Below are 17,866 nucleotides of genomic sequence, written 5' to 3'. Positions count from 1 at the left end.
TATTTGTTGACGTTGAAGTAAATGTGGTTACCTGGAAATCTCTCTCGTGAAGTGCGATCGAAACAATTACAAAAATTACTATAGATTAAAAATATCTGCATTTTAGCGATTGTTATATCTTGGTTCGATGTATCAAAAGCGGCAGGTTGGTTGTTGGTTTATCACGACATTTCGTACTCTTTATTATGTACGATATTATAGGATATTTGAAGCAGAAGGTAAGCTTCTGTCAAATCTCCAGATGTGAAGCCATGTTGGTCGCCACCAAAATATTGCAGTTAGTACCAGTACGATGTGACTTTTGTGGAGGAAATCCGCCGGGCCAGAGTGAAAAGATGATTTAAACCAAGAAGAAGCTCAGCTATTTATCGTTAGTGCCCAGATTTTGGTCCACGTCCAGAACAGGGTCGATTTGTTTTTGTTGCGATTAGAATGACTCAAGCGAAAAATTATTTTTTCGTTGGAAGAGAAGAATCAGGACATATCAAGCATTTCCCTCGAAGTCCCAGGACACCGCGACAATGTATTAAAATCAGAAAATGTCCTGGGAAACTAGCGCGTCTGATCACCCTATTCATCCGATATTTGAAGGGGAGCGTCCGTGGCGTACGTTGCGTCACAATACATTCTTATATTTTAAGCTATGTAAATAATTTTTTTCTCTTATAAGAAAAAGGTCAAGAACATTTAACATGCTTTACAAAAATAAAATATAGGACCAGCCTACCCAATTCCTTCATTTGACACCCTGGGTCGTGGTACTCTACGTTTTTTTTAAATAAAATAATCAAACTGTTAGCACTTACGATATTTACATACACTCTTGTTGATTTGAGTTGTTAAAGCGCTTGAATTAGCTCCCATAATTGCTGAATTCTGAGTTGAATCTCGTGCCTAACTGAACTGGTTCCAAAAGAAAACTTCCCATCCCAGAGAGATGTCATACTTTCCCAGAACATAAGAACACTTTTCAAAATTAAATCGTGCAAACCAGTCCTTGTTTCGGCTTCTTCTCCCTCTTTTTGCCGTGGTTCTCAAAATGCATCAAATCTTAATCATAATCATCATCATCATCATCATCATCGCAGCAATCCGCCTCGCCATCTACGATCGCCCTGTATAACTGGACCAAGCTGGGAGGGAAGCTGGCGACGCAACATGCCGAAGAGCGAGCGCAAAGTGGTTCTTCAACACATTCCACCCCGCGCACTTCCCATACTCTTCACCCATGATCCAACGGAAAGAAAGCTCCTCTGGCACAGAGAACGCTCGCCGCTGCTGCTGCTGCTAGTGCAGGATTAACGACCGAAGGGTGGACCGATGGGCAAGGGATGCGCGGAACTTGAAACGATCAGCAAAGCAAAAGGGAACAACCATATAACATAAATGCTTCATAATGTTTGAATAAACAGAGAAACATTTTCATTTTGCGCTCATCCTCTTGGCACCGAGTCAGCAGTCCCCGCGCCAATCTGTCGAACTTGTACAGTACACTTATATAAAAGCTTCATCGCAAACGGAATCCAAGCAGACAGGAAGGAATCCAACTGGAATCACCGAACGGAGCAGGCCGTGAGGTACTTGAGAAGGATAAGGGAAAAAGGTTTATTAGGTTGCCAGCCCTCCGGTCGGTCATCGTGTATTCTTATGCTTTCATGTATAATCACATTGCGCGCGGGAGTGAGTGGATGAAACCGACCGACAAATCTGCTGGAGAGACAGAGATAGAAGTCCAATTGCATGTGTATTTATGCTCATCGTATATTTTGCTTTATGGCAGACGATGTTACCATTTTTCTGCTCACTTACTGCCCCCCTTTTCTGGTCGATGCGAGTGTATGAGTTGGATGGAACCCGTTTAGCTTACATGTATGCATGCTTTATTCTCTTTTGTTTCTCCTTTCTTTTCGCTCGTTCCAACTTGTTACATTCACCCACACTTTCCAGGTTCACACAGAACACCACTACACTCACCGCGCGGTTGAAAGTAAGCATCAACCCAATAAGCAGCAAGCCACGCCTACTGGGATCCCCACTGAAGCGTTACTTGCGTGTTGCATCGAACCGTGCTCAATACATTCTCACACAGCGCCGAAACGCCTACCACTTGAGAGCGACCGTTGGGGCCCTCAGTTTGCTATAGTGTATCGTGATGGAACGACCGTTTTCGTCGCTATTCAGTCAAGTGTTGCCGGTTCAATCTCTATTGATAGCGTCTCTCTCCCTCACCACACCGCACCCTTCCCTAGCACTGGTATCATACCGACAGTGCAGGTCAGAGCGGTGTGTATGTGTGTGAATCTGTGCGAGGGGGGTAAGCAGTAGTAACACTAGTTTTTTTTTTCTTTCTCTTGTGTCACATACCCCTCGACCTCGACAGGCAGGATTGTGTGTCCCCCGTCGCGAGTTACTCAGAGCGTGCGGTGTGTAACACGGTGCGAATTTAATTACCGATAATCCTTTCGGGTCGCAATTGCTCTGCAACAGAGGCGCCGTGCGGACTGGATTTGTTTGCATCTGAAGAGATCCTGTTGGAAAGCTTTCTTCCTTCAGGGTACGTGCTGTGATTGTGTGTTTCCAACTGGAACCGTGAATGCATGCTTAGTTGTTTAGCTGGGGACAAGCGTTCGTAGATTAGCTTCGCAAGTGGAATAAGTGAAATTCGAGAAGCGACGGGGTTTCTCCGACGACGGACTACGCGTTCCGAGTGATGCAATGCAGTAGAATGGCTACAATTATGTCGCATAATCTGCCGTTGATACCGTTGCCGCTGAAGGCTACGACGGCGGCGGCCTTGGCAAAGACGACAGCCGGGCTGATGATGTCCGGATTGCTTGGGAAGCATCCAGGGGAGGATATGTACATGAATGGAGTCGTTGGAATGCCGACGGATCGAAGTAGCCCGGATGTTGCCAGTGAGGCTAGGTCAAGTCCTGAATCATTGATGCTGGCACGGCAAAAGATGCGTGATGACGATCGAATGAGTTGCTGCAGTGACGATAGTGAGCTTTCGGTCGGTCAAGAAGGATTGGATGAAGGGGACAAAACAATGAACAGTGAAACGGAGAAACAGAGTGTGACTAGTACGGGCTCGAGATTGGGTGGGGTGGACATTGAAAAATTAATCGATAGACACAGTGTCGAAGTTGCGGAGGAGATGAGTAACGACTCTTCGAGGTATTCTAATTCCAAGGAGCCGACGGAGGATTTTATGAAGATTCCTGTGATGAGACCTAGCCCAACCAGATTGCACGAGGAGTTCCTAAGAAATTCGCAGTTATACGCTGAAGAGTTGATGCGACAACAGATGCAGATAGTGGCCGCAGCGAGAGGTCTGAATCTGAGCCCCAAACCGTTGGATTCGGCTTTGGGCTTAGTTTCCCGGTTGCAAGATAATCGAAGTCCAGGAGGAAGATCTGTCTTTGCTGAAGAACAAAGGATAGGGTTCCGGCCGCATATTCGTGGAGTTGGTGAACTGTACCAGGATCCGAACCGCTGGTCGGACGAAAGAAGTGTTGTTCGGTCACCTTCCGAGTTAGTCTCCTTTCGGGGTATTCACTCTCACCTGAGCGCTATCTCACAGATTACGCAAAACCTCAACAGTGACATTAGTAAGTTAGCTTCCCCATCTAGTCTAAGCAGTATGACCTCTCGCGAAAGTTCTCAATCTCCGCCCCAAGGGCCGGCTCATCTGTTACAGTTGAACAACAACATAGCGCTGAACGATCAGAATTTGAAGTTCAGCATCGACAATATTTTAAAGGCCGATTTTGGCCGTCGGATTACGGAACCACTCAAGCGAAGCGGCAGAAGTTACGCGAAAAAGCCGTCGGCTGCGGTAGAAAAATCGAACGCAGCAATGGATCTGACATCGATGGAGAAGCTCGGGTCCGGTTTGGTAGCTAATGGCGCCATCAGCGATGTAATTGTCGGTGGTTCTTGTGCCAGTGTTGCCAGCAGAAGCTTTAACACCAGTAGTTCTAGTGCCAGTGGAAGTGAAATTGAAGTGCCCGCGTCCCCGCAATCCTCGACCGGTTCGATCAAGACCGGCGGTGAGGCCGGAAGCAGTGAACGTTCGGGAAGCAGTGGCGGCGGAAGCAGCGGACCCATTGTTTGGCCCGCTTGGGTCTACTGTACCCGCTATAGCGATCGTCCTAGTTCAGGTGAGTTGACGCGACATTCCTATCGATGTCCAGTGGACGGCGGCGGCGGCAGCCGTCCTGCTTTCGGTTCCGCGAATTGAAAATGAAACCAGAACTCGAAGGAAATGAAGGAATGAACGAAAATTCCACTTTGCTATGAGCATTTCCGCTTGAGATGAAAAGGGGTTATGGGGGGAGGGGGGTCCAGGGGGCTATTAGTAAGGTACTTGATGATGTGATAATGAAAAGGAAAACCTGTACAGTCCCCGCGCGCGGTGCATCAGGGACCAGAGTCTCTGGTTACAGCCGGAGGTGCATTTGAAGAAAATCATCTTCAAGTGACAGTAAAACTGCTGATGAGTAGCGGTCGTGTGTGTACCGTTGGCCGTGACAGGGTCTCGTGTGCTTTTGCGAACGAGCGCGTGAAGCTCTAGGCACCGTGCCCCGCGAGAGATCGTAAAATTAATGTCTCTGGTTACAGCAACTTGATTTGTTCGTTGACCAGTGTTTTTTTATTCTTTTTCAAAAATTAAGCGCTTTCGTATGAGTGCGTTCCGTAGCTCTGGTTGTGTGGTTCACCGCTTCGTTTGATCGCTCAACACTGCTGATTGATCGGCCGGTTTGGTTCGGTGTCAATGGTAATCACTTACCAAGCACACCTCTCGCACCTGCAAAACATGGTTGTGCCTGTGCCTGCTTCGATCCTCAACCGTGCGGGAGGCGTTATGATCGAACACGGACTACGAACCAACGTGTGAGTGGCAAGATAAGATAAACGCCACACCAACTGCGTGTTCGCTCGCGTAGTCCAAGCCTCAAGGGAGAAGAAGTTCTGAAGGTTTTTGAACTGACATTTTGGTTCGGTATACTAGAAAAATCAGGAAGAAATGAAATTTCTGAAAAAATTCGTTAAAAAAGTGGTGTTAAATTCTGACAGTTTTATTTGCAAGTTTTCCAGAACCAAAACAGAGTTGTGTAGCAGGTTCAACGTTCCAACCGGCGATATTGGCGACAATCGTAAACTAGTGTACTGTACCAACTTGAAACATTTACTAAATGTCATATGACAAAGTCATTAACGGTCGAGTGTTTGTTGCGTACATAAGGGACAGAATCATTGCTGTGAAAGCTTCGGGGGTTCGAGGGAAGGGTTGTTCGCATTCCAGCGCCCAGACTGTTTTCAGTTGGACAAAATTCCACTCTACGGGCTCTGTACTTGTAGAAATAAATAGGCAGACAGACAGACAGACGGTCAGACAGACCAAAACATTGTAATCCAGTTTGGGTAGTTTAGTACAGTGTGTGGAGCAGGATCAGCACCGAGAAACACATTTATTTGCGGTTGGGCCGTTTTAATGGCCCTCGTACGGTGGTCCGGAAAGTTTTTAATGTCATCATTTTAATTTGCAGCACATAATTTAGATGTAATTAAGCACCAATGTGTTTGTGTGAACGAAATGGGCGAAATGGGAGCAGTTGTTTATGGTTTTACATGGGACGTGACTTTCGTTTTGTGTTACGAGTTTTTAGTTGGTATTTTCGAAATATGAAAAAAAAACTTGCATGTTAATATAAATTAGAAAACTCATATCAATTGATTTTAAGGCGATTGGTGTTTCCACAGCCCACGTGTTTTTTTTAATTCTTTTATTTGGCACGGCTCAAGGCGTTAGCTTCACGGAGCCGTGGGTCTTTTATATATTTACATGATGTAAACGATAAAAATAATAAACAATTAATGCTAAGATCGATCCCGTACGCGCGACTTGCCACTGCGCACGGAGATCCATTTTCGTGTCGGGGAAATATTTGCATCCACGTCAACTATATCGAGGGAGCCCACTTGGTTGGAACTTAATTAACTAGAGCCAAACCATCGATTATATTTACAGGCAGTCTCTGGAGATTGTTCATACGAATACTCTGATACACATTGAAATTTGACATGACAAAATTTAATTTTTTTTTTGAGGATATGTTAAGTTGGTTTCTTTGATAAAGTTTTAAAGATTTGTGGTAATGAATGTTGCGGAAGATCTTTCATTCAAAGGACTAAATGTTTGGAAATAAAAGAGTTTTCTATGACAACTTCTTCAAATTTAATATTAATGTTAATAACAAATAGAAAAACTACACATTATTGTTGAAGATTGTATGTGAATAAGTTATTGAGCATTTTTACTATAAAAAGTGACACTCTATAACTTAATTGTGTGGGTTTCCTTACGAGTTCTAATTATACGGTGAATTCTATACAGATGTGCACATTTTTTTCTGTGTGTGAGTGAGGCTGTCATTTTTCTTTGATGAAGCCGAAAAAACAAGAGGATATGGAGAAGAAAAGCACAAACAAATGACGTAGTGGGCCTTTCCGTTGCCATAAGTTTTGTTTCGGTTCGGCCATAGTTAATTTAATCGTTTTTTTAGGTAAAAAGTGTCCCTAAGTGTTCTAATCGGTAGATCCGAGGTGAAGCTCGGCATTTTTTCACTTTTCATCGTGTGTCAAAGCATCCGGATGCTCGTTCGGATGTTTATGTTTACTTCAAGGGCCCCGGCCGCCATGCCTAATTTTGCAAGTATAAAACTAATACACTCAAAAGTGTCAAATGTTCTCACCTTTCTCTCCATCTTGTACGAGATCCCCCTGTGCAGAGTTTTTAATGGTAGAGTTGCGTAATGAGGAGTGGCAACATTGGATCTTTTTTAGATTTTGGCAACCTTTTATTTTTAGTTGAATTTCAAATGACTTCACTCGAACGCTTCAGTTATAAGTTAATTTTGGGCATTTTAAAATTTAAAATTAAGTGTTTAGTATTATTTTGTAAAAATCAGTATGATAAATAACATCGCATAATTTAAGATTTTCCGGTTCCCAACTGATGATTTACCCTTTTTATGTATTCAAATTGCCCATTTTCGGAAGTTATTCGAGCTGTCAAAAAGGGGTATTTTTTGTTTCTAACAATGAGTACTTTTTATCCATTTCACAACTACTCGATGAGGTAATGTCAATGGGTATATTGATCTTAACAATGGGTGAAAAATCCTTAAGAATTATTTTAAGCGAGTTAACCTGCAAATTAAGGATCGTAGCGGAACTTGCAAATTATTGGCTTGCATCGGAGTCCGTGGCGGAAACGGAAAATTTCTGCAACGCTCTGAAAACAACGGCTGTTTAGATTACTGAGGATGTTTCAAATATGCACCAGTTCGGCATTTTAGAGCAGCCAAAAAATCCAGCCATCAAAAATATATCCAGTTGGCGGTTTTATTTTGTTAAGGAGTTTTGGAATAGGATCTCTATCTAGATTCCTATACTTTAATAAGGAGACAATAATGTGAAATGAATGTTATTTTATATTTTTTTTTTAAATTCAGAAATAATTCTATTGACAGTATTTTTCATTCTGACGCGATTTTCATGAATGGGTATTTTTACGCATTTTGTAACAGTTCTGCGAAAAATAATGGGTAAAACCAGGGACGGGACGTGCAAAGTGAAATTAAGTAACTGTCACCGCGAACCGGTAATGGCCTGTCATTGCGAACCGAACCTTTCTTGATGATTTTCATTTTCTTGTAATAGACAGTGTCTGGGTAGTATCGTAATATCCTGGCTATATACATGGTGTCTTTAGAAAATATATTTTACATGTTGCTTAGATGCATGTACATGCACAGAAACAAATATGCAAAATGCAACGACGGCACGTGCAATTTTAATATTCTGCTCAGTAGTTACGGTTAATGTTGTTTTACACAGCTCAGACAAACGATAACATAATTCATGTCATGTTTGAGCTCTATTATTTTCGGCACATATCTGTATCTCATCGGCAGAAATCTATGTCGCATCGGCACAGCACTATCATCGACATTTACTTGAAATTATTTTGCAAGCGGATTTTTCCCTGCAAAATAACATCAATATCGGAAGAGAGAAAGAAGACCGTCTTCGCATGTCCCGTTCCAGGGTAAAACATACCCAGGTTGACGTACAAGGTCTGTACTCATTTATGGGTACAAACTCTTTACCCATTTAATGAGTTATTCCACTTTTATTGAAAATGCGTAGTTTTCTACGCATTAATGGGTACTTTATTTTATCAGTGTATATAAGTGGAATGCATACACAAATTTGTCAAAATTTTAGCTGCACTTTAACTATGAGAAATACCTTCATATTTCCACTGTCGGTGGAAGATTATTAACTCTACCCAGAGCTGTTCCGGCGTTTGAAATAATGCCAAATTTAAATATCAGTGCACATATATTTGTTTAATAATTGTGTGTTTAATATTCCTGGTTTGAAATAATGTTAATATTACATCATTGAATTTTTTCTCATAATTATAATCACATAATAATGATACTCCCCACGCATTCGAGCATTGTTATTCTTCGTGTCCGATAGGTAGACATTTTGAGTGTTCGATAGGTAGATTTGCTTCAGTCTTTGCGCAACAATCAAAGCAGCCATTGACTTTGCCTCTTTCAGTTTTCAATTGTCTAACAGTTTAGATTTTCTAGACTGTAGTTTGGACATACACAATGGTGATCCTGCCAGAATTTGAAAATTTTCTGTGCAACGAAATTTGAAATTCCTGAGCGCAAAAAAGCTGATGTTTGAGCAGGAAAGGAATTATCCAGACTGAAAAAAGGTGTTTGAGTTGGTAAAACGCAGGGAAAGTAACAATGAGGTTAGGTTTAGAATATGGTAAGGTCTTAAGCGAATCGGAAAGATCTAATCGAAAAGGAATTTAAGCGGATCGGGATGACGGCGTCAAGGGCGGATTCGAATGACCTCAATTCGCGGAAAGAAAGGTACGACATTTTCGTGGATTTATTGACTTTTCTCGATTAAAATGAAACACCAATATTTTCCATTCTTACACGTAACGCTTCGGCTTACTGTTCTTCAACCATTGTCGGACGCATATAAGTTTGTGCGTCCGACGATGGTTGAAAAACAGTAAGCCGAAGTGTTACGTGTAGGAATGGAAAATATTGGTGTTTCATTTTAATCGAGAAAAGTCAATAAATCTACGAAAATATCGTACCTTTCTGATAATCGCTGACATCCTTCATTCACTCGCAGTATCGTTGGGAGTGTAAAGGGCGAACACGAAATTATTGCGACACCGAAAATGTCATGCCAATTTTCTTATAATGTTTAAAATCAAACCAAAATTTTAGGGTAGTTTTATACATATATTTACTTCAAAAATCAAAAGAAAAGTTAATCGATGGAGCCTTGAGTGTAAAATTGAACGCATTTTCGCTTGATGCCCTCCATCAAAGTCTTTACAATGTCATCCGGTACCAGTTTCTCAGTTTTTTCCATTTTCTTAACATGTCCTTCTCGTCTTTGACTGTCTTCTTGCTCTTCCGAAGTTCCCGCTTCATCATTGCCCAGTACTGCTCCACCGGGCGCAGCTCCGGACAGTTTGGTGGATTCATGTCCTTTGGAACAAAATGGACAGAATTGGCCTCATACCACTCCAGGACACTTTTAGTATAGTGGCATGATGCCAAATCTGCCCAGCAAGAGCAAGAGCAGATGGCCTGCCAAATGAGATATTTGGAGGTGAACTTCGACATTTTCTTCTTCTTAAATTTGTCGTCCACATAGAACTTGCTCTTGCCGGTGAAAAACTCCAACTCCGGAATTTGCTTAAAATCGGCTTTTATATACGTTTCGTCGTCCATCACACAGCAGCCATATTTTGTCAGCATCTTCTCGTAGAGCTTCCGTGCCCGAGTTTTAGCCGTCGATTGTTGCCGCTCATCGTGGTTTGGGAAGTTCTGTACCTTGTATGTATATAGTCCAGCTCTTTTCTTTGCATTCTGGACGTAGCTCTGCGACATGCCGATCTTTTTAGCCAAATCACGGCTTGAGACGTTGGGATTTGCTTTAATCATCCGCTTCACCTTTCCCTCCGTCTTTTTGTTCTCCGGTTCCGGTTTTCTTCCAACTCCTTTGCCGTGGTCCAACGTCAACCGCTCCTGGAACCGCTTCAACACTCTGGAGACGGTTGAATGGTGAATGTTCAACATTTTTCCCAACTGCCGGTACGACAAGTCAGGAAATTCCAGGTGTTTGGAAAGAATTTGTTCTCTCGACTCGCGTTGGTTCACCTCCATTTTCATTGAATCGAAAAACACGACTTCGAGTTTGACAGCATGTAAACAATACACATCAATGAGAAAGTGTGCAAAATTTGGTTGATTTTTACCCAATGGTAAAAAAGTTAGGCCCTGTTGAATGTGTCGCAATAATTTCGTGTTCGCCCTTTATGAATAGTGAGCAACACAGACAGTCGTGTCGTGAAGGAATGATCGTTCGCCTAGAGGTGGAGAGTGAATAGAAAATGAATAAGTTCACGAAATAACTAATTTGCAGTGACTGGTATCTTAAATGAAATGTACGGTTTGTTTATTCCATTGATGGTGATTTCGTTTTTGGATCAGAGTCGTTCTAGATTCACTCGAAACGTTCAGTTACCAATTTACCATGGATTTTACAGACATCAGATCCAGGGCTGGCGTTACACTTTTAACTCGAGCTGTTAGTAAGACACATATAGGGTGGTGGTCTATTACTAGAGATTTGTCACCTTTTCCTAAACTTACAAGACAGTCGCTTCAAATCACTACATTTTTGCAAATGAAATCCTCCTGCAGAAAGAATTTTAAACGTGAACATGGAATCAAATGGAATCACAAGAAACAAGTTTTCAAACTTTCATGGAATAAAATTGATTTTTCCGTGCTTGTTTTATTCAATTTCAAAACCATAATCCAAATGCACGTACCTTCCTCTTACCACTGCTTTTAAGGTCTTGTACACGTTTGAGCCAACTTGTTTTTGTGTTGAGATTCATTTTTTTTTCTTATTTTCGCATTCGATTTTACTTCCTAAGAATACTTCTAGAGGGCTTGCTTCATGATGGCCCAGTATTTTTCAATTGGTCACAATTCTGATGTGTTCAAGGGATTAGATCCTTTGGCACGAAATTGACCTCCTTAGCCTTACACTACACCAGAACATCTTTCGGGAAATTACACGAGATTAATTTCGGTCAGAAAAGCATAGAGTCATCGTGGGATCTCAGAAGAGGACCAAACGGGGCATTCCGCTTTCATTTTTGTGAAAATGCTCTGGTAGAAAAATTACATTACTACATTGTGTTGCGGAACTTGACCTTCTATTTCAACAGACTTCGCAGCCGATTCTTGGTGTACTGGGTGAGACGCTCCGATCCTTCCGATCACTGAAAATCTTTCCGGAAGAGTGACTTACGAGACCAGCGCGTCTAACCCATCAAACCAGGGCAACCAAATGATAATTCACGTAAACCAAAATTAAACACACGTACGCTGAAGTAGGGCATTTCAAACAAAACTCAATATTATTCTGAAGCCACATGCAACAGTAAAAGATCTAATCGGCTTCTTATCCAATCCAGCTCACTCGCTTTGAATGCCGCCCTCTTTCATACCTATTTCCGATTCCCTCCTTTCTGTTTCTGTTCTTCAGGCTTGTTCGAAAATTACTTTCTATAGCTAAGATTTCCTCCACACTCAAACGGATGTTGAAATATTCCTCAGCTTGAAATAATATCTATGGTTCTCATACGGGCCCTTTGTGATTTCCTTCTGCGTCAAAGAAAACAAATTTTAAAAAAGTGATGACATAACCATATTTGACTGTGACCGAAATATCAAAAATTCGCCTTAATAAGCCCTTCTTGGTAACTAGTCTAAAACAAACAAATGACAGTACTAGTGACGACCGTTTTTTGGAAGCATACGCATGTGTAGTACCTGAAAGAGAAGTTGAGATCGACGGCGTGGTCATCGAGACGAGTTAGGTTTGCGCAGATCTGCTGAAGCACGGGTTTGGCTGTTTGAAGGACCCCATAATTCATCCAGTGAAAATTGTAAATGATTGTATTCAATATCATTCACAGCTAACGAAATAAAGATCTATGTCATTCAATAAATTTTGGAGCTCTGTATGCGGTGAAATTCGGAGTGAGAATCTTAGAAAATCAAGTAAAAATATGTCATCAAAATTAAGCTCTTGAATTAAGTATTTCACAAGAAATTTAATTTATTTTAAAGACAATCAAACTTATAACAGCGTTATTCTGAACATGAACGTGAGCAATGCAATGTTTCTTGATGTGATGAAACCGGAAAAAAATACTTCTAGTCACGTTTTGTTTCTCAATAAATATTTTACTTCGCTAACAGAAAGCCGAATATGGCATGACTTGAAAACATATTATATCGCGTTGGCCCCTTGCAAAGTAATCCAATTTCGATGATATTTGTTTTTATCCTAAGTGTGGGGTCCGCTAAAGTCCGCGGCATTTGGCCCTAGCTGAGTGTATCCCTTCGTAAAGACGGTACTTCCTTGGATGGAGCAAACTTCTCCGATATCGACTAAGGAAGCAGCAGTGACGATACGATGCGCTCAGAGCTCGACATGGAACGAATTTCACCCAACATTTCAACAAAAAATACAGTTATAGCGACTTGAAAGTAATGCAATTTGATTCCGTACGCCCTTTATATGCGCGAGATACATTTCAAATTGTAAGTTTGTTTAAAATTTCGTGTGAGTACTCACCCACTCGGTTATTTTCAAGTGGGTAGTGTTACCCATAGTACCCACGTCATCCGCCGGCTTTCATTACAGCGATTTTGGAGCGGCATTAATAATAGCCTTAAAAATATACCGTAAAATAGCTTGCTTTGATCGTATACTATCGTGTACTCCCTGTGCACTTACAGTCATCGTGAGGGATTTAATCAAAGCAATCTTTGACTTTGCCGCTTTGAACTTTCAATCGTCCTAGAAGTAAGACATAATTTTTTTTCTAGACTGCAGTTTTGATGTATTCACATTGATGAATAGTATAAATCAAACTTTTTTTCCATTTCAAAATGAGCACAAAAATTTATTAGGTTATACCGTAAAATTTAGCAATTAATAGTATAAATTTACTCATTTGCATAGAATTGTAGAAAGACTCACTTTTGACCGTTAATGGTGGTTTCTTCAAACCTTTCCAAACATACGTATCCTCCATTTGATGATTTTCCATCGCGCTCGAGTTTCTAAAAACGTTTTTTCGCTTTGCTAGACTTTACAAATTGTATATGATTTTTTAGAATGATCGGAAAACAGTGTTGCTAGCTTGCCTGCTTATGAGCTGATAAAATGTTTACAAGCAGCAAACTGCACTTATAATAATTACTTTTGCCAGCAATTTTTTGGACAATTCTGGCCAATCTTGGAGATTAGAATGTTTGGGCCAAAATCGTCGTAAAAATTCGGCTGTCACCAAATATTTTGGCTATTGGCGTGAGTTTCGCATAGTTTTAGAGAACTATAACAAGTAAATCGAGGTCCATCTAAGGACTTTCGAATAGGGTCCAACTAATCAAACTAATTACAATCTAGTCTTGCTGGAATCCTAACTAATCCCATTAAAATAGTTTCGTTGCATATTGTACTCCCGATTTTTTTTGAAATCTCTAACAACAAAGCTCTTATGTGTTCGTTATTTCGAGCATTTATGGTAATGAAAATGGTTTTGTTGGTATTCAATTAAGCGAGCAATTCTAATCTTTTCATAGATTTCAACATTTTCAAATTATTCCCAGCACACTTTAATTTAGAATCTATTTCCGTCACGGGCGGATCCAGAAAAAAAATACGGATGAGGTCCGAAATTTCGATTTCAAAATGTTCATTGTACAATAAGTAATATGTAATAACCTCATTTAATTAAAATCCTTTCTGGTAATCGAATCTGGTTTCGAATGATTTTGAGTTCAGAATGAATTAAAATTGAAACTATTTTAAAATTTCTCAACAACTTGAAAAATTTCGGGAGGGGTCCGGACCCCCAGGACCCTCCCCCTGGATCCGCCACTGATTTCCGTTGTGTATTGTATCGATTTTGGAACAGCTGAACCGGCGGCTATCAATACGGTAATTTAATAATGTGACGAATAGTCATATATTTAAAATTTGCCAAGAGCTGATCCTTTTGTTACTGAGTAGTTGGAAACAGAATTTAATAAATCGTTTAATATAATTTACAAAAAAACCCGGTGAAATTTTAAATCCAATTTTTTGGTTCTGGTATTTAGAAATTCTGTCTTTGACCAAATATCAAACACTTCGTGTTTTTTAAACTCCTTAGCTAGAATTTTAGCGAATACTGCAACAAATCAAAACGTTTTTGCAACACAATAACTGACGTTTGGACTATTCTGATTTTCAGGTATTCGATTTGTTTCGTTCCAGATAGTAGATTTGGTGATTTTCAATATATCGTAGTAACATAGCAAAAGCAAGTTATAACTTGATTTGTCTTGATGCAGCACCGACAGAAGACAGAAGACAGAAGACAGAAGACGGAAGAAGGAAGACGGAAGACGGAAGACGGAAGACGGAAGACGGAAGACGGAAGACGGAAGACGGAAGACGGAAGACGGAAGACGGGAGACGGAAGACGGAAGACGGAAGACGGAAGACGGAAGACGGAAGACGGAAGACGGAAGACGGAAGACGGAAGACGGAAGACGGAAGACGGAAGACGGAAGACGGAAGACGGAAGACGGAAGACGGAAGACGGAAGACGGAAGACGGAAGACGGAAGACGGAAGACGGAAGACGGAAGACGGAAGACGGAAGACGGAAGACGGAAGACGGAAGACGGAAGACGGAAGACGGAAGACGGAAGACGGAAGACGGAAGACGGAAGACGGAAGACGGAAGACGGAAGACGGAAGACGGAAGACGGAAGACGGAAGACGGAAGACGGAAGACGGAAGACGGAAGACGGAAGACGGAAGACGGAAGACGGAAGACGGAAGACGGAAGACGGAAGACGGAAGACGGAAGACGGAAGACGGAAGACGGAAGACGGAAGACGGAAGACGGAAGACGGAAGACGGAAGACGGAAGACGGAAGACGGAAGACGGAAGACGGAAGACGGAAGACGGAAGACGGAAGACGGAAGACGGAAGACGGAAGACGGAAGACGGAAGACGGAAGACGGAAGACGGAAGACGGAAGACGGAAGACGGAAGACGGAAGACGGAAGACGGAAGACGGAAGACGGAAGACGGAAGACGGAAGACGGAAGACGGAAGACGGAAGACGGAAGACGGAAGACGGAAGACGGAAGACGGAAGACGGAAGACGGAAGACGGAAGACGGAAGACGGAAGACGGAAGACGGAAGACGGAAGACGGAAGACGGAAGACGGAAGACGGAAGACGGAAGACGGAAGACGGAAGACGGAAGACGGAAGACGGAAGACGGAAGACGGGAGACGGAAGACGGAAGACGGAAGACGGAAGACGGAAGACGGAAGACGGAAGAAGGAAGACGGAAGACGGAAGCCGGAAGACGGAAGACGGAAGACGGAAGACGGAAGACGGAAGACGGAAGACGGAAGACGGAAGACGGAAGACGGAAGACGGAAGACGGAAGACGGAAGACGGAAGACGGAAGACGGAAGACGGAAGACGGAAGACGGAAGACGGAAGACGGAAGACGGAAGACGGAAGACGGAAGACGGAAGACGGAAGACGGAAGACGGAAGACGGAAGACGGAAGACGGAAGACGGAAGACGGAAGACGGAAGACGGAAGACGGAAGACGGAAGACGGAAGACGGAAGACGGAAGACGGAAGACGGAAGACGGAAGACGGAAGACGGAAGACGGAAGACGGAAGACGGAAGACGGAAGACGGAAGACGGAAGACGGAAGACGGAAGACGGAAGACGGAAGACGGAAGACGGAAGACGGAAGACGGAAGACGGAAGACGGAAGACGGAAGACGGAAGACGGAAGACGGAAGACGGAAGACGGAAGACGGAAGACGGAAGACGGAAGACGGAAGACGGAAGACGGAAGACGGAAGACGGAAGACGGAAGACGGAAGACGGAAGACGGAAGACGGAAGACGGAAGACGGAAGACGGAAGACGGAAGACGGAAGACGGAAGACGGAAGACGGAAGACGGAAGACGGAAGACGGAAGACGGAAGACGGAAGACGGAAGACGGAAGACGGAAGACGGAAGACGGAAGACGGAAGACGGAAGACGGAAGACGGAAGACGGAAGACGGAAGACGAAAGACGAAAGACGAAAGACGAAAGACGAAAGACGAAAGACGGAAGACGGAAGACGGAAGACAGAAGAGAGTCTTTTGCCTTCTGTGGGACCAACGGTATTACTTCTTTTCCTGAGAAATCAGGAATTATAGCTGTTTCGGTGTGTTCCCCACTTTATTCGGTAATTTGTGCCTTGTCATGTCGTTTCATAAATTACAATTTAGGTTTAGGTGAAACTAGAAAAAACTATCACACTAGAACATTCAATAAAAACAATCAAGAGTGGCAAGCTTCCGATTCCTAGTCGACACGTTTCTCATGTGACTATTATTAACACGTCAGACAACCTAGATTGATCTTCTTCAGCTTCAGTTTAGCCTTACCAAACCGTAACGCAGGTTACGTCGTGAAAACTGTTGACTAGGTGTGGGCAAGACTAACTAGGATCCGCCATCCAGCCTATCATAAGTTAGAGTCACCTATAGTTTTTTCTACTATTTCACTATTCTTAATGTTGGATTGATCTCTTGTACACTATTTTTTTTTCGTTCCTGTAAAGTTGACTTGTAAAATTAATGATACTCCTCTTTGAGCGCAGCGAAAATTTGAATCGAACCAATTCGAATCGAATTTTGAATTGAATCAATTTGTTGAACAGCCTAAAGTCTAAAATGAATTGGGTGGGAGCTAGAGATGGTCAGGTTTAAAATTTTTCGAGCAACCCAGCCCCAACCCGAGAGCTTGAAAATTGAAAACCCCGAACCCGATCGAGCTCGAACATTTTAAAATTTAAAAATCACGAACCCGAGTCTGAGATTGAAAATTTTGTAAAACCCGAGCCTGACAATTTCAAAGCTTAAAAATCCGCACCAGAAAATTTATAATTCGAGAAACCCGATCTGAACCGGACTTGTTAATACGGAGAATCAACCACAGATCCAGAAGATTTTTAATTTTAGGCACCCGAGCTGGATCCAATTATAGAATCACTCGAACTTGAAGTAGCACCATACGCGTCCAGTTACATTTGTTTATGGCAAACCGAATTACTGGCAAGAGAAATTCGCATGCTTATTTACTGTTATTGAACGTTGAATTGGTAATGTTTTGAGAAATTTATAAATCGTCGATATCTTAATCGGAAAGTAGGATAAATCGGCGGCTAACGCATGGGGAAACAAAAGGCGTAATGACGACAGATTCAAACAACCTTGTTGCGTCCAAAATTTCTATTTTTTTTATCGAAAACCTATAAGAGTAGTTTTGTATCATTTATTACATGTATTAAATTAAGAGCGAGTAAAGGCGCTTTAACCTAGGCTCTTTAGCCAGGGCAAGGTGTAAATACCTCTGTCCCATCCCAAAGGACCAAAGGAGTGACATTAACCTTCTTAGCCAAGTCACTCCCAACGTTTCATCCTAATCCCCTATAATCTGAAACGGTCGGTACGGTTGTCCTCGTTTCTTCCTCATTCAAGTTTCAAAACGATTCGTTGGTTGAATTGTTCATTATGTGAATAATTCAATTGCCGTATAATATTGAAACATCTTCAAACACAACTCTGCACAGTAGGC

General features: G+C 42.2%; 1 protein-coding gene across 1 annotated transcript; it reads left to right on the top strand.

Annotated features, from left to right (window-relative positions):
• Positions 1 to 2,155: 2,155 nt before the first annotated feature.
• LOC131679319 (homeobox protein invected-like) lies at positions 2,156 to 4,243 on the top strand. The gene has a single exon (XM_058960028.1). It carries the CDS (start codon positions 2,711 to 2,713, stop codon positions 4,241 to 4,243), a length of 1,533 nt encoding a protein of 510 aa, XP_058816011.1. The 5' UTR covers positions 2,156 to 2,710.
• Positions 4,244 to 17,866: the final 13,623 nt, after the last annotated feature.

This window comes from Topomyia yanbarensis, chromosome 2 (assembly GCF_030247195.1).
Source record: "Topomyia yanbarensis strain Yona2022 chromosome 2, ASM3024719v1, whole genome shotgun sequence".
Classification (NCBI taxonomy): domain Eukaryota; kingdom Metazoa; phylum Arthropoda; class Insecta; order Diptera; family Culicidae; genus Topomyia; species Topomyia yanbarensis.
This window is presented reverse-complemented; position numbering and strand designations above follow the sequence as displayed.

Excerpts from the sequence above, each read along its gene's own strand:
- LOC131679319 (XM_058960028.1), top strand. The coding sequence starts at position 2,711 with ATGCAATGCAGTAGAATGGCTACAATTATGTCGCATAATCTGCCGTTG.